We start from the raw sequence: 23,877 nt of genomic DNA on the forward strand, positions 1-23,877 counted from the left end.
ACTGTAAATATATTCAACAACTTAAGTTTTTGATTAGTAATATGCATTGCTACGAAACTTCATTTTGAACAACTTTTTAAGCATTGTTCCAATATTTAGATTTTTTTTGCGTCCTCAGGATTCCAAGGATTTTTCAAATCTAATTTTATTTTCGGGTAAACCTGAGGCTCATATCCTAACAAACCATACATTAATGGAAAGCTTATTTATTCAGCTTTCAGATGATGTACAACATCTAATTTAAAAAAATGTACACTTATGACCTTGTGGTCCAGGGTCACATAATTTAATGTTTTTTCATTGTTAGTTGATGTTAAGTTAAAGTTTAGCAATGTTTAAAAAATGAAACCTTATTGTAAAGTGTTATTTATTCTTTGGAATAAGCGCAGGAACATTAATTAATTAACATATATATTTCATATGAACAAATATAGAATACACTTTAATTGGGATGAACATGCAGCACAAAGACTTTCTCTCATAGACTTTAATTTAAATACTTTTCATCTATATGTCTGAACACGTGACAGATGCTCTGAAAGCCCATTATCACAAACATCATGTGTGAGTTATTAACGTTACGAGTGAGAACGTGTGAGAGACGAACACTGAAGCTCATGTGCGGGTCTCACAGATTCACTCAGTGAGCGTACGTCACGTCCTCAGGGTTCAGCGGCGGGCGGATGTCCAGTTTTCGGGTGGAGCTGTCTTCACCCACCACCTCCAGATGCAGAGCTGGAGCTCCGTCCTTCTCCTGCTGTCCTCCGTCGACGGTCAGACGCAGAGTACAGCCCTTCGGCAGCAGCTCCTGCTCAAACGCAGCCGCCAGCTGATTGACCAGCCGCCGCTCCACCTGCACACACACACACACACACACACACACACACACTTGTAAACAGGTTCGGTTTATCTCATCACATCTACATCTAAGACACACACACACCCACACACGACACAGAAAAAACACAAGTGTGGGGCGGGACACACACACTGTGCAGCACACACTTGATTGGATGACGAGATGTCGTTTTGGCGTGGCTCTCTAGAGAGAAGCGAATGATTGGGAAGCAAGAATCAAGTTATGACTTTCCAATGGAAACATTGGAGCTCAAGCAACAATGTTCTTGGATGGCACAACGAGATGTGGGCACAATCTTAGAGAGACTAACATGATTGGAGAGAAAGCAGTTATGACATTCTAAGCAGATTCATTCTAATACGCTCATTTAGAGAAAGCAGATTCATTCTAATACGCTGATTTTGACTGCTGGTATTGATCAGTGATTATTTTGACTGCTGGTATTGATCAGTGATTATCAGGTATTGATCAGCACCTCGTGTTTGATGGAGCGCGCGCCGTAGTGCAGGTTATATCCTCGCACCAGCAGCTCCAGCACGGGACGCTCCCACAGCAGCGTGATGTTGTGCCTCTGCTTGGCCTGAAACAAAAACACCACACCAAAAGAACTCTTAGTAAAATGACCAGAGTTTTAATCCTTCATTTTAATCCTAATTAATTATATATGTACAATTGTAATAGCATTATATATACACACAAAATTTGTTTTAAATATTTACTAAATACCAATTATTTCTCTATATATACATTTTAATCTGAATTAATTATAATAATATATATTTAGTTATATTTTAAAAATATATTATTATTACTATAATATAATAATAGCATTAAAATAATAATAATAATTACATTATAACAATAGTTACTAATTATATACATATATATATAATTTTAATTATATTAGAATAATTGTGTGTGTGTACATATATATATATATATATATTTTAATCATGATATTATATATATGATTATATGTTTTTTTAATCATGATTTAGATTGTAAATTAAACATAAAATATATTTAGAATTATATATAAAAATAAACATAATAATAGCATATATAATATATATACATTATATATAATATTATATATTATATATATATAAAACACAATTTTAATTACTAATAATACTAGTAATATTGTTAATAAATAACACAAGGCTTGTTATTTTTCTCACTGTAACACATCAGATCATTTTGATTTTCTTAAATGCTGGTATAAGCATATTTCAAACAGCACACACGCACACACACACACACACACACACTCACACACACACACACACACACACACACACACATGACACATTGTATGACTGAAGGTCTTGAAGAAGCGTGTTTGTCCCTGCAGGCAGACGCCTGACAGATATGAAGTTTTATATGTATTTAAATATTTATGAATAGACCACATGTTAACTTCACTAATATGATTACAGTCGTCAGAGCAGCAGGCTGCTATCGATCCCGGTGTGTGTGTGTGTGTGTGTTCACCTTCACCTTCTTGGCCCAGTAGCTGAGCTCCTTGCTGACCAGCTGAATCAGTTCAGAGTGACAGAACGGCAGGAAGTAAATAACGATCTCGTTGATCCTCCCCAGAAACTCGTCCCGTCGGAAATGAGCCTGTAAGCACCAATCAGATCGTCCGATGACACACCAGCAACCAATCACTGAGAAACACAGGAGGACGGTGGATTACCTTCAGGATGGGGCGGATCACCTGCTCTTTGAAGGAGCTGGAGATGGTGATCTTCTCGCTCTTCTGAACATCCTCTGCAGGAACAGAAGCAGGTCATCAAACGCGTCTTCCTTCTAAACGTGAAGTTAAACGTCAGGCGTAACTGCTCACCCAGATTCTCAGCCAGACGCCGGCGGCTCTGCTCCTGAGCTTCCTCTCTCAGCTGCAATGCATGCTGGGCAATCTCATCACTAGCTGCATTAGACGTCATGATGAAGATGGCATCTTTACACTCGATCGTCTTCCCCTTCCCATCAGTCAGTCGACCCTGAACCACAGAGACACACAAACACCAATCTCATCTATATACAAATTTATATAATTGTACCAAATCAGTCTGAGTTTGCTAACGAAGTGAATCTGTACCTCGTCAAAGAGCTGTAACATGATGGTCAGCACGTCTGGATGAGCTTTATCCACCTCGTCGAACAGAACCACGGCGTTTGGACACTGTTTGAGCTTTTTGGTCAGCTGACCACCTTCTTCATGACCCACATATCCTGGAGGAGAACCGATGAACTTCGCCACCTGAGAGAGACGAGAGGAAGACAGAACACAGACATGAAAGACAAAGAAGATGCGAACTGGGCAGATCTGACCTCTGAGGGGATCAACTCAATGATTAGATCAAAACACACACACACACACACACACACACACACACACACACACACACACACACACACACACAGACTTCCCAGCCCAGCTGAGTGACAGTGACAGTCCTCTATCAATACAATAAGAGTGTGTGATTGAATTGTGTGTGTTTAGGCTCAGTCTAAGGTCACTGTGTAACAGCGAGACTAAACGGCTTATGAAGGAGAATCACAGGAGAAGAGCATCTCTGCTAAACCAGAAACAGACTTCTAGAAACACAAGCTCAGCTTCACACAACATTACCGTATGCACTTCATAACACAACAAGCACATTATGTATTTGTGGACTCCACAGCAGATATTAGTGTGGGTCAGGTTCTCTCAAACTTGTTCATTAAAATTCAAATTTGAAATAATTTTAAAACCAAAATGATCCAAATAAAACACTTACTAAAAATGTATTAAATCATAAAAATGTGAAATGAAAAGTAATAATTACAAAATAAAGACAAAAAAATTAAATCATAAAAATGTTAAAATAAATAAATAATAGTCAAATAAAAACTACCAAAATAAGACAAATGAGCAATATAAATAAATATTTAAATAAAAAAAATGTAAATTTACACTACAAAAAATTAATTAAATCAAAAATGTAAAATTTGTAAATTTTAAAAATAAAACGGATACAAATACAAATCATACTAAAATGCGTGAAATCATACAAATAATATTAATATTACAAATAATTTAATAATACAATATTATTAATATGTTAAATAAAAATGAAATATTAACTATCAGGGGATGTCAAGTAAATATTTGTAAATAATTTTGGCTGTAAACAAATTTTTTGGCTCACAAAAACAATTGGGAATCCCTGCTGTAAAGTTCATATTTCTGCTGTCTTCTTCTAATTCTCTTTCAGATCAACTGATGTCACGATGGAATAACAATCTGACCTGACTGAGCAAGTCAGTTAAACAATCTGAACACTAACACATCTGGTTTAATGGCAGACATCATCAGCCCCTCGAGGACTGAGGTTTGATTCGTACACATTCAGTATGGACAATGTGATTTTACACTTGCATTTGTTGTTTCCAGTTACTGAGACACTTTTGAATTCTGTGCTAAAATGTGTGTGTGTGAGTGTGTATGTCACCTCATGTTTCTCCTGAAATTCAGACATGTCCATCCGGATGAATCCCTGTATAAAAGAGCGACAGAATCTTGTCATTTGCCCTTCATGAGAACCCAATCGTTTCAGAAGAAGGCTTATTTACTGACTGACCTTCTTAATGTCTTTATGCATGTATCGTGCCACTTGCTTGGCAAGCTCCGTTTTACCTGCAAAAACAAGTCAAAGATTTATTTGCTTCTATGCAGTTCATTTCATCAAAAAAAAAAAAAAAAAAAAAAGTGGAGACAGGATGACTAAATAAAAAATATCACAACGGTCATGTGATAGACAGAGTTTGACGAAGACGTGAGTGGTTTTGACTCATTATGACGCGAGATGCTGAAGTCTCTCTGTCGCGGTCGTCGTGGAGACAGGATGACTACTTCCTGTCAGGGAGAGAGATCACTTCATGCCGTGTGTTTATTTTGCTGGAGTCTCGTGGCACGTGTGTCCATCATCTCTCCCTCCCTTCATTTCTTCTCTTAGGGTAATGTAGTCTGTGAGTAAATATTGCTATTATGAATTTTAATAAACGCATATATGGTAAGTGGAGGGACTTGTTGAATATTGATGGTGAGTGATCAGACGCGCCGCTGGCGATAGGAGACACGTCTCTTCATCAATCAAAGCGCATGAAACTCCAGATTGTCTCGGTGCACCTCTGTGTTTATGCTTATGAGTGTATTTCACTTAAACAGACACAACACAGGTAAAGAGGGTATCAGAAAAATAGATTTCATATTTTCTGCAGTTTATTAATCACAGTACATTAAGATGGTTGTTTTGTATGAAATGTTGTTTAAATATGCAACTGATGCAATATTGAATTAAATATGAACTAATTTGCACAAATTTCCAGAAAATAGATATGAACACCAGATAAAGCCAGGTGCAAAAATTTTGTTTGATTATGTTGAAATATTAGAGTAAAAGTTTTTTATAGAAGGGATTTTGCATATCTCTTTTTATCACTCCATAAATCAGAAAATACAGACAATAAAAAAAAAAAAATTTCATCCACGCCATTATCAAAAAAATAAAATATAAAAAAAATAAAATCAAATAAAAAAAAAACAAACCCCACAGTAAAAACCTTCAGAATAAAGATATGAATAAAACTCTAAGTTTTGGTGTTTGTCAGTGGTACTGAAGTGGAGAAAAAACTCATTTTGAGAAAACTACCGTTAAAGATTGTATCATAAATCTACATATGCAAATATATAAAGTGCAATAATAAAACCAGGTGAATGATTTATGAACAAACCCTTCAGTAAAAACCTTCAGAGTATAGACATGAATAAAACTCTAAGTTTTGGTGTATGTAAGTGCTGCTGAAGTGGAGGAAAAACTCAAGAAATGGCCTGTTTATGTATAAATATGTATGTAATTGAAATCTACAGACGGAAATAGATAAAGTGCAATAAAATAAACCCTTAAATGTGTATTTAGGATGTTTTTTTCAGACTTTCTACTAGTCTGAAAGACAACATGTTATGGAAGCAGGGTGTTTTGCATAAAAAAAAAAAAACAGAAACAAAGAAGTCGACTGACGTGCGGTAAATAATCATAAACAAAGACTGCGGGAAGTAGATCAAGCCGGCGGCCTGTCTGACTCCACGACTAAACGTGTGTATATTCATCACGACTGATGACACATAAATGACAGATCTGGTGAATAAACACATCTATGAATATCATATTAGACTGTAAATCACTTTGGATCGCAGGATTTTACAGAACTCCTGTGTGACTACTTAAAGAAAAACACACTTGTGCATCTGGATGAACAACAAAACGCACAAAGATTTACATTTATGCATTTAGCAGATGCTTTTATTCCAAAGAGACTTATAATATTAGAGGTACAGGCTTAATACAGAAGTTACCGATTCCAGACGAGCCCAGGAAGAGGAAGACGAGGGGATGCTCTTCATCGTACCAGCCGTTCTCCTTCCTCCTAATGGCTGCGGAGAAAAACAGACAATAATTAACTCTAGACAGACAGACAGACGGTAATGAGAGGAGGACAGACAGACCGGACGAGAGCAAACGCTGTAAAAAAATAAAAGACAAAGAATGAGGGAAGACAGAATGATGGAGAGAGAGACAGACAAGAGCGAGACAGGGCCTCTCTGCACCATTAGACACACACTAATTTCATTACGCTGCTGCAACGCTGGAGCAACTAAATCAGGTTAGAATAGATCCAGCAGAGACACGGCACGATAACACACGCTCACCATGGCAACCGGTGCATGTGTGTGTGTGTGTGTGTGTGTGTGTATGATCATCATCAGACGTCATTACAGCAGATATGTTTGTGTTGAGCTGCGTACAAACAATCATTCAGTTGTGTTTAAATGCATCATGCACACACACACGTTTACTCAGCTCTCTAAACGGGTTCATTCCATAGACTTCAACTGTTTTTAATACAGCTAGTTATAAATACTATAGCACTAACCCACCCTAACAGAAAACCTACTGCATATTTACCATTTAAAAAAAAAAAAAAAATTACTTCCCAAAATATGGCTAAGCAGACCGTACAAACATACCTCAATGAATTATCATGACTTCTAAATTGTTATTATTACTATATAAATATAATTTATAGAGACAATGTAATATATTAAAGATGAACAAAATGAGAGATATTTCAAGGCCTGGAAATTTACATTTTTAATATTTCAGGCTTTCCATTATCAGGTCTAAAAATTGTGGTAAAATCACAGTAATGCATTGTGTCTCTCTTATTGCTTTTATAAAACAGCAGCTACAGCGATATGATAACACACTCAAACTCAAAAGATACATTTATTAACAATAATAATTGGAATAATTAGCTATTCTGACAAGTAATAAAGATAATTAACATAACTATAACTGTTCACAATAAAGTGAATTTTCAATACATTCAAGAAATTTTAGCATTTTTAAAAAATGTAAATAGTTTTTTTTTTATTATTATTTAACTATTATTATTTTAGTTTTAGTTATTTTTGTACATCACGTTAAACTAAATGAAAATGATAAATATTGCCCTGGCAGCCGGAAAAAAAACTCCCATCTGAAATAATAATAATACGAAATAAATGAAAAAAAAAAACATTTTATTTATTTCTGTTAGAATTTAGTTTACTTCAAGTAATATGTATATGTGTACATGTATATATGGTTCTGGATTTAGTTAAAAATAATACTTTTCAGATCAGATCTGGTAACCCAAAAGAGACAATTCCTCACTGATCTTGAATTATTTTTATTTATTTATTTCCCCCCCCTATTTTATTATGGACTGTTTACTTTCTGACTAGAAAAAGTAATGCACAACAAGCATTTCTATCACGATAAACTACTGTCAATTCTGGATCATTCACAGTGTGTTTGTTTCTAAAACATATACAAATAACACACACACAGCATCTCTTTACGCTTGGCACACACACTGTCCTTCTGGAGACAGAACATTTCAAAGGCATCAGGACGTCTCACCCACACACACACACACACACACACACACACACACACACACACACACACACACACACACTTTTGTCGATCAACTCATCAACTCATCACAACACCAAATCAAATCCAACTTTACAACAAACAAACAAATACAAACACACACAAACACACACACACACACACACAATTCTAAAAACACACACTCAGCCGCTAGAAATCTGAACATCATTCATCAGACAAAATGATTCCTGGAGAAACTAGAAAACATGAAGGACAGACAGAGAGAGACAGAGACACAAAGTTCAGAATAAATTCCCAAAATTCATGTTTTCATTAACATATGACTTTAATCTTTATGCACTGAGAAACTAGAGCTGGTGTTTTATAGTGAATACAGTGACTCTCTGTGTGTCAAACTGCCCTCAGACAGCACTATATTCACTACATGACACCAGCTCCAGTGTCTCAGGATTAAAAACGACTGTACCTGTGACTGCTGAGAGCGACACACACACACACACACACACACACACACACACACACACACACACGTGTGCGGTGAAGTATATGTAGCGTGATGCTCTCTGTGTCTCAGGATGGAGGGCTGTAATGACATTAGTGAAAATAATCACCACCAATAACCTTTAGCCCTGAGAGCAAAACCCAGAATCAATCCACAGCTTCCTCTGTGTGTGAGTGTGTGTTTTCACATTTGTCTTGAACTCAATGACAGTTTGACTGTTTAAGTGTGAAAGAAAAAAATAACTATAACAATAACTAAAAAAAAAGCAATATGAATAACTGCAATTTAAGATAATTATCATAATATAGTTATTTTAGTTGGAAATAAGGTTATGATGCCATCATTTTATTTTACAGTTATACACTTCTGTTTAAAAATGTGGAATAATTAAGATTTGTCAATGATTTTTTTTTTTTTTTTTTTTTTTTAAAAAGCTTTGCATCGCTGAAATAAATTGCATTTTACAATATTGTAATTTGTTTTTTAAATTGTAATAATATTTCACAATATTATAGATTTTATTGTATTTTTGATCAAATAAATACAGTCATGGTGAGCAGAAAATAATACTTTCAGAAACATAATTATTCCAAAACTTTGATCTGTAGTAATCATTCTACATAATACTAACCAAATTAATACAAGTAAAATTATGTTGACTTAAGACATGACATAAACTGTGGTCAATAAATAAGCATTTCCAGTCCACTTGTAAAAAGTCAGGTTATAAAAGTTTCAGACAGGGTTCCTATCATTAACTAAAACTAAAACCATAAAAAAATGTGTTACTTGAAGTAAAATAACCTAAAAATTAAATGAAACATAAAATCTAAAAATTAAATGAAACAAAGGAAATATTTATCATTTTATTTTAGTTTATAATAAATAAAAAAAAAATATAAAAAAAAAAAAAAAAAATAAAAAAAATAATATCTCTAAAATATAAAAAACAAAAAAAACAAAAAAACAAAAAAAATACTAAAACAAAAAAAAAAAAAAAAAAAAAAAAAAAAATAAACCAATTCAAAATATTTACAAAAACGACAGTATATATGCTAAAATAACACTGGTTCAAGTTTATCACATGCTGCCATCAGATCATTAAAACACATTCAGAGGTTTGATGTGTGTGTTTAACGGCAGCAGAAGCAGCGCACACGCGTGTGTCTGTGACTCGGGCCGATGTATTCACTATATCAGCTCTCACAGATCAATAACTCTGGTTTTATCACAGTGCTGATGGGATCCAATTGCTTTCGGGACAATTTGCCACAGCAATAACTATCCATTTATCAAATCAGAGGCAGAGATTGGGCTCACTGAAGCGTCACTATTTCCTCGGCTGTCTCTCTCTATCTATCGAGGACAGGCGTCTTGCTGTTGATGGACACACAGAACAAAGATCTGTGAGCGTCGTGCAAAAACACTCCACAAAATCCTGCTGGACCATAAAACACAAACAACTGCATAGCAACATCCCAACAAACAAGAATATCATGACACAACAAAACAACCAACTAAAAAAATACAATCCCAACATAAAAAAACAAAAAAAAAAAAATATACAATTCCAGTTTAAATAGAGGCATAAAATCCAAAAATGGAACTTGTATGAATTTACATATAGAATTAAAAACATTATATATATTGCATTGTGTATAAGTTTTATTTTAATTTTATCACATTCAGAAATAAATGTGAAATACCAATAAATAAATAAAAATAAAATGAAAATATATATACACACATATATTCCTTTTTACATTTTGTTTTATCATCAGTTGCATTTTATTACATTCAGAAATAATGTAAAATACTGGTAAATAAACAAAAATAAAATTAAATGTTTACAAACTTTCACAAACATTCTATTAATATTGCATTATTGAAATATTTCTAATTAGGCACTGAAATCAATACCTAAACAAGTTCTTTCAGTCAATAAAAAGGGAAAAGATCAGAAAAAAAACGAAACATATCAAAAATCATCCACACACCCACAAGCATGCACACCACACACAATACACACACACACACACACACACTTTTGCAAAAGCTCACTGATCGATAAACAAACACCCCTCAGTGTGTGTGTGTGTGTGTTCAGTATTTATTAGAGGCGTATGTTATTGTGTTTTAACTCATATCTGTCTCTCTGTCTGTCCTGGGACTCGTAGAGAAGAGACACGCACACACTCACAGGAGAAAAATCAAAGAAAGGAAATATAAGGAGAGACGACAAACATGAGGACTGGAGAGAGTCAACCGATCTGCTGGAAACTAAACGACACAGGAAGTGATGGAGAGACGGAGACGCTGGCAGGAAGGACCAGTAATTGAGTTATGAAGCGGACGAAACTCTGGAGCAGCTGCGCACACACACACACACACACACACACACACACACACACACACACACACACTCAAATCTGCATGAATCATTTATCTGCACCCACAAACACAGAGGAAAACAAAGACACACACAGAAGTATCTCTCTCAACGGTCCAGTCCAAACACAGCATTTGCTAAATGAAAGAGTTGATCCGACAGACTCATGCCAGGAGCTGTGAGGACCAGCATGCACTGGGGCTTGTGTGTGTGTGTGTGTGTGTGTGTGTGTGTGTGTACCTGATGCAACTGTATTAATGGCTCCTTCCTGTCCAATGATGTGCTCCTTCAGTCTGCGCTCCAGAGGAAACTTCCTCCTCTGCTCCGCCTCGCGCTTCTGCTGCTGTACTCCGCAAACTCACACACACACTACAAACACACACACACACACACACACACACACAAACACACACACCCCTACACACACACAAACACTCACATAGAATGTGTGAGTGCAAGTGTGTTAAAAATGAAAAAACAAAAAAATAATAACATAAAAACATCAAATAATTTCACCAAGAAGATCTGGAGTAACAGCACATAATGGGGCGGAGCTAAACATTTAATTGACATTTATGCATCTGGGCAGAAGCTTTTATGAAAAATGCTTTTTATGTGCAGAGCAACTTGCAGATTACATTCAAGATATGCATCTGATCAGTTTTTTGCTTTCTCTGGGGAATCGAACCCATGACCTACTGTCCGAGCTACAGGAATGCAGTATTAATTAATGAATAAAATCATTAATTAATTAATATTATAATAATAAATAATATAATAAATAAAAATACATACATAATTATAATAATTAATAATATTAATTAATATTAATAACTATAAAAAATTAATATTGCTAATTCTTGAGGATTGTTACGAGTGAGTTAATTTAATTATAAAGATAATAAATACATATATTTAAACATTCAGTTAGCTCCTGAGTGAGTGTGAGTGTGTGTGTGTGTGTGTGTGTGTGTGTGTGTGTGTTGTGAGTGAGGTTGAGTTTTGTGTGTGTGTGGTGTGTGTGGTGTGTAGTGTTGTGAGTGAGTGTGTGTGTGTTGTGTGTAAGTGTGTGTGTGAGAGAGAGTGTGAGTGTGTGTGTGTGTGAGTTTGTGTGTGTGTGTTGTAGTGGTGTGTGTGTGTGTGTGTGTAGTGGTGGTGTGAGTGTGTGTGTGTGTGTGTGTGTGTGTTGCTCTGAAGCCTGTAACAGTGATAGTTGTGTGGATCATCATGTGTTTCACCTGCAGCTCATTAACTCTCCGACAGGATTACTGCAGTTGCGATTACAGCTCTAATCCAGAGTAAACACACACCAAGTCAGCAGATCACACACACATCTACCAGTGAGTGAGCTGATAAGACTTTTGTGTGGAGTGATGATGTGTTAAAAGTGGTGGTGTTAGTATAGTGAGTTGTGTGGGTGGTAAGTGTAACCATGTGTGTGTGAGTGAGTGTTGTGTGTTAAAGACAAATGTTGACTTGAAAATAGTATATATATATGTATATAGAGTGAGTGAGAGAGATTTCTGGGATTTGTGACTTGCCAAAGCAACATTGTGTGGGGGTGGGTGGTTGTGTGTTTGTGTGGTAAGTAAAAAAACTAAAACAAAAAATAAAATACATAGAGTAATAAAAAAATGAATAAAAAAAACCAACAAAATTGTTAAAATTAAAATGATACTAAGTTGTTGTGTGTGAGTGATGAGTGTGTGTGATTGTAAATGTGTGAGTAAAGTGTGATTGTGAGTGTCAGTGAGTGTGTGTGTGTGTTGTGTGTGAGTGTGTGTGTGGTGTGGGTCTGTGAGTTGTGTGTGTGTAAGTGTCGTGAGTGTGTGTGGTGGGTGTGTGTGTGTTGTGTCCGTGTTCTGTGCCTGTGGGTTGTTTGGTGTGTGTGTGAGTGTGTGTGTTTCTGTGTGGGCGTACGTCAGCGGCGTGTGTCCCAGTGAGTCGTTTGGTGTCTGTGGTGTGTGGGTGTTTGCACCATGCAACAAGAGGGTGGAGGTTGTGTGTGTGTGTGTTCTGTGGTGATGAGCGTGTTGAGTTGAGTCTGTCGTGGTCTGAGTGAGTGAGGTGTGTGTGTGAATGAATCTGGAGGGTGGGGTGTGGTGACGTCGAGTGCCGTCTGTGTCCGTGACGGGTGAGCGTGTGTGTGTGATTTGTGTGAGAGATTCAGTGGTGTGTATGTGTGTGTGGTTTGAGTGTGCTGTGTGTGTAGGTGTGTGACACTGTCAGTGTGTGTCACAAGTGAGTGTGGTGTGTGCAGTGCCTTTTTGATGTGACCTGTCCGTGTGTGAGTGTCACACACGCCCACAGACACAGCACACACACACCCACAGTGCACACAAACATGTGTGTGTGTGTAGGTGTGTCACACACAAAGTGACTGATTGTGAGTCTCACACACACACCACACACACACACAGCACACTCACAACACACTCACCAAACACTCTCATGCACACACACACACACACCTCAGCACACACACAACCCACACAAACATCTGGTCACAACCACACACACAGAAACACTCACACACTCTGTCTCTCACAACACAACAGAACCTCACACTCTCTCACCCACACACACACTCTCTCTCTCACCTCGTCTCTTCTGTTTGCTCACAAACCTGTACACACACACAACTCACACATCCTCTCTCAGACACACACAACACACACACACACACACACTCCACACAACACTCTCATGCACACCACCACACACACACGCACACAGACACACAGCACACCAACACTCACAAACTCACACAACGCACCCACACCAACACACACACTCACACCACACCTCAACACACACCCACCACTCCACACAAACACTCTCATGCACAACACAACCCCACACACACACAACACTCCACTTACCCCACAGAACCCACCACACACAAACAACAAAAGCACACCACACACACACAGAAACACTCACACAACCCCCCCCCACACAACACAATCACCCACCCCATTAAAACTCACTCCAACTTACACACCAAAACCACACAGAACACTACACTTACAACAAATAGCACTTGACTGAAATAACCACCAATCATTGTCTCGATACCGACACACCACATACACATACACTTTTAGAACTCACAACGAGGTTTTTCTAATTGCAGACACACACACACACACACATTTCTCTCTCTCATTTACACACACCACCCACACACTCCACACACACAGTAACACACACAAACACACACACACAACACACACCCAAAAACACACACACCACTAACACAACACACCACACACAACATTCCCCCACACACACACACACACACACATACACAGAACCACAAAACAAACCAACAACCGTTTCCAACACCACAACCACTAGGGCTGAACGAGATGGGGAAAATGACATTGCGATATTTTTTTTTCTGCGATATATGATATGAAATCTAATCTAAATTTCACACAACAAAAATGGTCAGTACACACACATTCTCATTTTAAATGAGGTAACGTTTATTATCCTTTAAACTATAGTCCGATGGTTTGTTTGTACTTTAGGAGATTGTTCACTTGTTAACATATTCCCACCCAACTTACCACACAGCAAAACTTTGTTACTATATTTTTAATCTTAGTTTATGGGCCTTTTATAAAACACGCACTTTCGTTTGGGTCATTTTACTACTCACAGTGCTTTGGCGTACGTCAAAGGCGTGTGTCCCCGCTTTGTTTCAACTGGAAGGGGATAGGCAAATGATGAAATCTAACAATGTTTGTAGAGATCAGTTATTAGTAGATAACGTTAAATAATGTGTTAAATAGTTTAATCAAATAGAATATATTGTAAAGTGTACAGATTTTGTTTATACACTCAGACCCATCTCGCGGGTTCAGCGTTGAGAGGTCAGGTGGTGACAAAAACCCATTCATTAATTGAATCTTCAAAGGCATACATTAGGGTCGCGTGTTTCATGACGTGTACGCACGCGTTGTGCAATTATCCGGCACTTCAGGATATCGCACAAGATTTGACAAACACAGAAAAACATTTCATGCACGTGATTTTATTTTTTTTTTCTCGGCCACACCATCGTGTCAATTGCTTTTGATTAAGAACAAGGGAAGAGAGCAAGACAGCACTCGTGTTGTTGTGAATACGGTGAAGGTCAGCGAGCGCGCGAGCCGGGGCTCTCCTCTCGTCGGCTAGCTCTCTCCTCTCTCATCCCTCTCTCTCTCTCTGCACGACCTTATATGCCCCGCAAACACACAGGACAAAAACACATGCACATGACAACGTTCACAATTGATGGTTAACCCTGTGCAATTAATCCGCAATGCACATTCATCCACCGGGGGCGCTGGCCCGTACAATGAAATAACGGATCACCACACACACAAAACATCCCTGCGATGTGACTAACGTCCAGTCATATGACAAATGACACATCACACCCTAACACACACACACAACACAACACCACACACAAACCCACACAGAAACAACACACACACACACTTATTTCTGCCACAAAATAAAAATAAAAAAAAATGGTAGACTTTTTATCTTGCAATTCAGACTTTTTTCCTCCATAGTTGCAAGTTTATATCTCACGAAAGATATTTTTCTATAATTCTGAGTCTTAAGTGTTATTAATTGCGAGATATAAAGCTGCAATTCAGAGAAAAAGTTTACATCGCACAACTCTGACCTTTTCTCAGAATTCTGAGTTTATATCTCAGAATCAATAACTGCGAGATCTAAGTGTGCGTTGTCAGAATTGCGATGCGAGATATATACCTCACAATTCCAAGTACAAAAGTCACAATTGTGAGTTTTCATCTCACGATTAATCACTTGCATTCATACCTGTAACTTTTACTTACTACTCCAAAGATCAGATGATTCAGATCAAATGAACGAATCAGTCTTAATCAACAACAAAAAAAGATTCACATTCTAAAACACGTCCAAAACAGCCAAACATTCCAGATTCTGATTCGATGAAACACTTCTGACAGACTCAATTCTGTAGACGTTTTAATTAAAATAATAAAGAAAGAATCGCGCTGCATTGGACAAATAAAAAAAAAAAAAAAAAAAAAAAAAAAAAGTAAATAAAATCTCAATTTAGAGAGAAAAACAAGATCATAATACTTGAAAGTTGTACTTGTTATTACTTATGACTTTAAAAGGTTTTATAATAATAACAAAATCAAAACAAAAAAATTTACCACTAAAATAATAAAAAAACAAATTCAAAAAAAAAAAAAATATCAAAAAAAATATAAAAACTTAAAACTTCCCAAAAAGACTGTATATGTTTACTCTAAAATAATAAACGATGCAAACTTTGTTCCATCTTATATAATAATCAGCAAGTAAAAATAGCAATTTGTTGGATACACATGCAATATATTATTATATATATAAAATATTAAATAGAACAATATATTTTAAGATTTTATGCAAAATATTTCAGGAACTAAAAACAAGTTCTTAAAACTTGAAATTGCTATGTGTGCTATTTATGAGTTTAAAAGATTTTATAATGTGGTCAGTTTTAACTAGAAAGAACTAATTTAATAACCAAAATTATATAAAATTAACAAATTATTATTAAATATTAAAATCATAAAGGGAGATACTCTTGTATATATTTACACAAAAATATATCATGCAAACTTTACCGAATACAATCAGTAAATGATAATGTAATATATTTTATATTTAGGATAATAATACTATAACAATAATATATTTTAAGATATTATGCAACATCTTAAAACGTACTTCCCTTAATTAAGTTTTAAGGAAATAATCATCGCTTTTATGAATTCTGCATTAACGGCAAGTTACGACTGTAAACGACTAAACTCTGTTCTGCTTTTGTTTAATAAGTTCCTTCTGGTCTTTACCGCGGTATACACTACAGTGAAACCTCACATGACTGTCACGGTCCCACTCAGCGCTCGACTCTAACACAAAGAACAGACAGAATAAAACATCCTCCCACATTAAATTAGACAACCACGCCGGAACCAACATTGGCCTTCACCCGCTACCCAACATATACTAGTTTTATCTGCACCACCCAGGATCAAACCATCCACTACACCCAACCAAATCTGGGCGAGTCCCCGGCAGTGTGGTAAATTCGCTCGGATAATTGATAAAACCTTACACTTGTTCCCCTCTCACCCAACATCTCACATCGCACCAGCGGCGCAAACAGAAACAGAAAACTAATAAAGAAATACAAGAGGAGCTCCGTCTCTCCTCCATCCCTCCCGCCAACCACCCTCACACACCCACTAATACAACTATAACCATCCCCCCCACCCCGCCGCAATCCCCCCCCCCCCCACGGCCACGGCTGCAGGTAAACACCACACCCCGCCACCCACACCCAAAACACCCAAAAAATCACACATCCCCCCCCCCCCACTCCCACCACCCCCCCCACAAACACACACCTCTCCCTCGCTTACACAACAACCTCTCATAAAACTCACAAACTAAAGAAACAAAAAAAAAATAAAAAAACCAAAAAATAATTCTACACATACACAAGTTAAACCCACAGACACACTAAAAAAATAACACAAAAATACAAAAAAAACACACACAACAAAAAAAAAACAAACACCTACACACACACAAATACACAAAACAAAAACACACACACACCAAAATCACACATAAAAAATACAACACAATAACACACAAAGACTAAAAAAGAAAAACACAAACACAGGACACTCTCCTACCATGCAATCCATAAAGCTAAACTCTCTCTCTTCACACAAACCACAAATCAACACACCACACAAAACAAACCAAACACTCTCACAACCAATACAAACTCTCTAAGAAAAACACACAATACCATCTCACAAACACACACACACACACACCACAAAACACACACACACAATACACACACCACTCACTACTCTCACTCACTCACACACACACACCCCACACCCACACTCTCTCTCCACACACCACACACACGAACATGGCCGAACTCTCCTCCTCCTCGTCACACCCACACACACACTCAGACACCCACTCTCTCCTCTCGATCACAACAGTACACAGAGATACAACACACTCTCTCTCTCCTCTCCCACACACACAACACTTCACTCACTCACACACACATACACACAGACACTCTCTCTCATCTCATCGCACAACACACACACACACACTCTCTCTCTCTCACACACCCACACACAGACCACACACACACACACACACACTCACACCACCTCTCTCATCTCACACCTCTCTGTCTCTCTCCTCTCACACAAGACACCTCACACACCACACGCACAGAGACCTCTCACACACACCACACCCACACACTCTCTCTCACATCACATCACCCACACCACACACACTCTTCTCTCTCAACACACACGATAGCCCAAAAGCGCTCTCTCTCTCTCACATCCACCCACACTCTCTCTCCACCACTCAGACACTACACATTCTCTCTCTCACACACACACACAACACACACAAAACTCTCCTCTCGTCACACACAGACACACTCACAAACACACACATACTCCCATAACTCTCTCTCACACACACACACAACAAACCTCTCTCGCACACACAGACACACGCACACACACACACACAGCTACACCCACAGACAGACTCTCTACACACACACACACACACTCTCTCTCCCCACACTACCACACACACACATACTCTCTGCTCTCACACACACACAACACACCACACACACATACTCTCCTTCAACACACACCACACACTCCTCTCTCCAAAACACATACACGCAACACCAGTCACTCACATTCGCTGGCAGCTGTGGGCAAGTGTGCTGAACCCGTGGCTGGTTTGTCCCCCCGGGGGTCAGAGTTCACGGTGGCGGGTGATTTAGTCAGTGAGTCAGGGGAGTCCCTCTCGCTCCGTGCCCAGTCTGGGTGAGCTCTACTGGGGCCGCGGTCAGCAGCTCAAGAGCCCTCACACCTCCAGGACAGCAGTGATAAGCTCCGAGACATCACAACATGAGGAAATAAAGCCCATCACCTGCCCGCAGGTGTGTGTTTGAAACGTCACCCAGACTTACAGCGCAGCACTGATAGAAAAATGCCCTCAAGGCAAGTTATGAAGAAAAATGGCTCATAACGAAGAATTGTGCGACATCCGTGCAATAAACACAATCACGGCCTATTATTATTAAACAAATTATTACTTTATATTCATCAGGACACATTAAATCGATTCATTTATAATGTTACAGTAGATTTCTGTTTACAAATAAATGCTGTGCATTCTTCTGAACTTTCTGTTCTAAGCTGTGAATCCTGAAAAATAAAATGTATCACAGTTTCCACAAAAATTTTGGCAGCACAACTGTGTTCAACATTTATATAACAGAAATGTTTTCTTGAGCAGCAAATCATCAATAATTAGAATATTCTGAAGATCATGTTACACTGAAGACGTTGATAATGATGCTTAAATAGCAGCTGCGCATCACACGGAATAATTACAGTTTAACGATAACTCACATAGAAACAGCTTGTTTGATTAGTAATAATTTTCAAGCCCATTTCTAACTTCTACTGTATTTTGTGATCAATAAATGCAGCCTTGAGAGCAGAAGGACTTCTGTTCAGAAGCAAAAACTTTAAAACGGTAGTGCAATATTATATAATATTATATATAATTCATATAATCATTTTTCAGATATAATTATGTAATATATATACACACATACTGGGCTGTCAAATCAATTAATCGCATCCAAAATAAAAGTTTGTGTTTACATAATATGTTTGTTGTACTGTAATATTTTATATGTCAAAAACTCTAATTTAAAAAATTTCTGTTTTAAATTGTATTTATATCAGCATATAAATATTACAATTTTAAACACAAACGGTTATTTGCTGTTTGCGATTATCGTTTAAAGCGCCCTAATCATATACGTCTTACACAATATATTATTATAAATAACTATAATTTATTGTAATATTATTTTACATAATTAAAAATAATAGAGTTTAATATATGTTTTATTTCCAATAATATTATCTAACATATACTATAAGGAGATATAAATATCTAGATAGAAGAGATAGACGCGAAATATAATCAATAGAAATAGCGCTAAGAAACCATTAGTTCATCTTTAGCATACTGCACAAGATTAATAATAATCTGGCATAAATACAGCTAAAACATCCATTTTAATCAAAGAGGATACTATTCGTTGATTTAAGAAAGATTAAGAAAACAAACATTATTTTTCTGTAGAATAATGAATGAATGGTTCACAATAAGAGCAGGGATATGATTCCTCCGTGGATGTTAAGTGCTGTCTGTGTAGGCAGCTCATGGGTTCAGCACACAGACAGACTGGCGGCGCTGCTCTGTCTGAGGGGGCGTGGCCTCGTTACACTAAGACTTCTGGGTAATGTGCTCCACGGCATAATCAGATTTCTCCGCATCAAAACGAGCGATTTTGTTCTTTGTTTCGGGTCATTTCTGTCACTTTCATCTAAAAATGCATCTGCTCCCAAAAACATCCAGTGATTTATAGAAAGTGTTGGTGCTTAAAGTGAAAGTGTAACCGCAGATCAGACAGAGACAGAGACGCAGAGTGTGTGTGTGTGTGTGTGTGTGTGTGTGTGTGTGTGTGTGTGTGTGTATGCACCCTGCGGCTATAATAACACACTCGTGTGAATCACACACACACCTCTTCCTGTCACCTCTCATGTGCGGGTCACATAAGCCACAGTGTCGTTACTCCAGAGGTCAAAGGTCACGCTGGCCGGCCTGTCACAAACACTCGGGACTTTCACCTGTTTTCTGCTCCAGCAGGTGAAGATGTGCGGTCCACAAACCCTCTGGGCACCTTTCACCTTTTTTTTCTGCCTCCCGCAGAAATTTTTTTACCTTCATAATCGGACAGTTGTTTTTCTAATTTCTAATTTCTCATCTTTTGAAAATTTTTTTTATACATAAAAAATTAGAGTAAAATAAAGCAAGAAAATATTAAATAAATAGATTAACATGCTTAATAAGTATTTAAAAATTATTTCAATAAATGTCCACAATTATATTAATTAGTAAATAATATTTAAAATAACAATACAATTACATAACGATAGAAATAAAATATTAATTTCAATAAATATTTAATTGTATTTCATAACTAGTATTAATTATAATAACAGGCAACAAAAAAAAAACATAAAATAGATTTAAAATAAATATAAAAAACTAAATAAGAGTAATTGAATTTAATTAGTAAAATGTGAGTCATTGAATTCGAATTAATTTATTTAAATTTAAAATACATTTAAATAAATTTTTCTAATTTATTTTAAATAAATTAAAATTATATTAATTAGTAAAATGTGAGTAATTGAATTCATGTTGCTAATTAAAATAATTTATTGTACATTTAACATAACTTTGCTATTGTTCATCTTTAATTAAGTGTACAGCCGTTTATTTAATGACTCTTAATCTGAATTCCACATCGTAATGAGTCAATTGAATCATTCATGTCAACTGATTCCTCATTCACCGGTCGGGAACAAATCAAGTTCCTCTTTGGAAAGGATGCTGAACCTACTGAAGTCATTCAAACACGTTCCATTCAGGAACAAAACAACATCTGTTGGTGAAATAAAGCAAAAACACAATCATGTGTCGAAAATGTAAAACTGCTAACTAATATCATAGAATACAAGACTGGTGTATACACAAAAACGCACATGCAGTAATTTTACCTAATATAGTGAATTTCAAGGTCGATTATAACTGCATTTTCTTACTATGGGCACTTTCAAGACATGAAAAGTGAGTTATTACTCAAGTGAGTTATAATACTCAAATCATAAAAAAAATTACTATATTATTGTACACAATGCATATGGCACAGCAAGTATTTCTCTCATGATTTTTCTGATGGCATTCACATTTCAGAACTCAGACCTCCTGTGAGGCGTCCGTTCTGTGTGTTTGCTGATGTGTGTGTGTGTGTGTGTGTGTGCTCCTGAGGGTCACGTGACACACCTCACCTGCGTCCAGCAGCATCCGGACGGGTCCGCCAAGGTCACATCAGTCAGAGCGGCGTAATGCAGAGCAGAACAGCCTCGGAAGGAAGCGCGGCTGCTGAGACGATTGCTGAACTCGTCCTCGCGGCTCACCAGCACTGACAGAGAAACAGTTCAACAAGATCAGCTCACAGACGCATGACAGAACTGAACACAGACGAACACACACACACACACACACCACGACATCTGAAACAACAAACACTTCACAAGCTCTCAACCCCGGCAAAGTGAATAAAAACTAACATAATTCATGTTACTAATTCATATAACAATTATTTAAATGTAAAAAAAAATTTATGCCAAACAGTCATTTTATCTGAATGATTTTTTTATGTTTAAGAGCTCATGAATTCAAAAGAGTATTTTTGAGCTCAAATATGGAAGATGACAGTAATAACTGATTTCAGACGTTTCAAATCTAGTTATTACAGTCCACTCATAAATGGACTGAATAACATTTAATTGTGTAATTCATGTTTTTAATTAAATAATGATAATTTATTTACATTTAAAATCATTTTAGCACACATTCATGTTTTCTTTAAGATTTAATCTATTGATAATTCATAAGAATAACATTTATTATAGACGGTTAAAACTCCGCTTTGATGCCATTTGTTTACTTCATTTAAAGTCTTTATTTTTAAACTCATATTTTTATAAAAAAAAACTTATTATTTACTTTATTTTATAATTTTTAAACGTAAACACATTTTATTTTAAAATTAATTTTATATTTTAATATACATTTATATTTATAATTTATATTTAGAAAATAACCTTTTAACACGAGTAGCGTTCTTTTATGGGGAATTTTACTCACATATCAAATATTATCCTGTACACGAAAGACATCATAAATCAAAATCAGTTCACTGCATGTGGCGTAAAGCTCTCACAACTTCCTACTCAGCAGGAAACAGAAAACTGGATTCAGTTGGGTTCGTTAATGCTTCAAGTTTAACGCCATTTGTGATGTTTTCATTGTTATATCTATTGTGATTTATTTCACCGAAAGCGCGCTGAAACGAGCCTGAGCGGTAAAATGAAGGAGAAGGAGGCTATGATGTTCAACGGCGTTCTTATAAACAAGACAAACCGTTGAATTAAGAACAAACGCATTTAAAAGCGCTCACATAAAGCGCACAATTAAATGTCCCCCCCTCGGCGGCAGACAGCGCACATAATCATAACGCGGCAACCGTGTTTTTTCTCCTGTCTGTGTGCAGAAACATATTTTTCTCTCTGGGCTGCGTCAGGCGGATCGTCCACGGGTACTAATGTCTAAGAGGCAGATAAAATCACAACATAACCCAATAACCGTCATACGAGCAAGCCCGGCGTCCTCACACACACACACACCCACAATACACACACACACAACACTCGCTGGATTATATTCTCCATTTCCACAGCGGGTACACTCAAGGTCATCATGTTGAACTTCAGGGAAAGGCATGCTGCCGGGTCAAGACGAAAAAAACTGGCCATGGGGGGACCAAACAATGTGAGTAATATCACGGTGGACAGGCAGGGGTGCCAGATATGTGACAAAACCAAGGGTAGGACACTTGATCTGTGTGTGTGTTAGTAGGCTGCTGCGCGCGAACAAATTTCTGGGCACACTTAAAAATGTTCCATCCAAATGGAAATTGTTGGGGTCTGTTCTGGGTATTCAAATTGACTCGATGTAGGGACATCATGATCATTGCTGGGATCCTGGCTCATAATTGTGGTTTGCTGGTGTGTTGTGTTATGTGGAAAGGGGGTGGTAGCGGCGAAAAGGATGGATGATGATGGTCTCATTCAACGGAAACCCGCAGGGGGGGGGCATTTGGATTTACCAGGCCTCCTCAAATTGCTGCTTTTGTTGTGGGTGTTTTGGAAAATGGTGGCCGCTGAGGTGGAAGGAGGGAGGGTGGGATCGAAACTTCACGAATGGGGTGTTCTCCCAGGCCATTAACTCTGTCATACCTAATTTGCAATTTTGAACGACTATGCTCGACTTTTTTAGGACTCTC

The 23,877-nt window shown here is 37.1% G+C and overlaps 1 protein-coding gene across 1 annotated transcript in view; it reads right to left on the reverse strand.

Moving 5' to 3' along the window:
* Nucleotides 1-350: 350 nt before the first annotated feature.
* LOC109059372 (caseinolytic peptidase B protein homolog) overlaps nucleotides 351-23,877 on the reverse strand; it is a 32,249-nt gene continuing 8,722 nt past the window's right edge. Inside the window, exons 4-14 of the mRNA XM_042771720.1 lie at nucleotides 21,818-21,964; nucleotides 11,001-11,115; nucleotides 6,264-6,341; nucleotides 4,489-4,544; nucleotides 4,360-4,404; nucleotides 2,964-3,125; nucleotides 2,709-2,865; nucleotides 2,559-2,632; nucleotides 2,360-2,482; nucleotides 1,335-1,439; nucleotides 351-853 (exon numbers count right to left, since the gene is read on the reverse strand). Of these exons, the coding sequence (XP_042627654.1) occupies nucleotides 641-853; nucleotides 1,335-1,439; nucleotides 2,360-2,482; nucleotides 2,559-2,632; nucleotides 2,709-2,865; nucleotides 2,964-3,125; nucleotides 4,360-4,404; nucleotides 4,489-4,544; nucleotides 6,264-6,341; nucleotides 11,001-11,115; nucleotides 21,818-21,964 (1,275 nt within the window). The 3' untranslated portion in view covers nucleotides 351-640. The remainder of the gene's footprint in view (nucleotides 854-1,334; nucleotides 1,440-2,359; nucleotides 2,483-2,558; nucleotides 2,633-2,708; nucleotides 2,866-2,963; nucleotides 3,126-4,359; nucleotides 4,405-4,488; nucleotides 4,545-6,263; nucleotides 6,342-11,000; nucleotides 11,116-21,817; nucleotides 21,965-23,877) is intronic.

This window comes from Cyprinus carpio, chromosome A15 (assembly GCF_018340385.1).
Source record: "Cyprinus carpio isolate SPL01 chromosome A15, ASM1834038v1, whole genome shotgun sequence".
Classification (NCBI taxonomy): domain Eukaryota; kingdom Metazoa; phylum Chordata; class Actinopteri; order Cypriniformes; family Cyprinidae; genus Cyprinus; species Cyprinus carpio.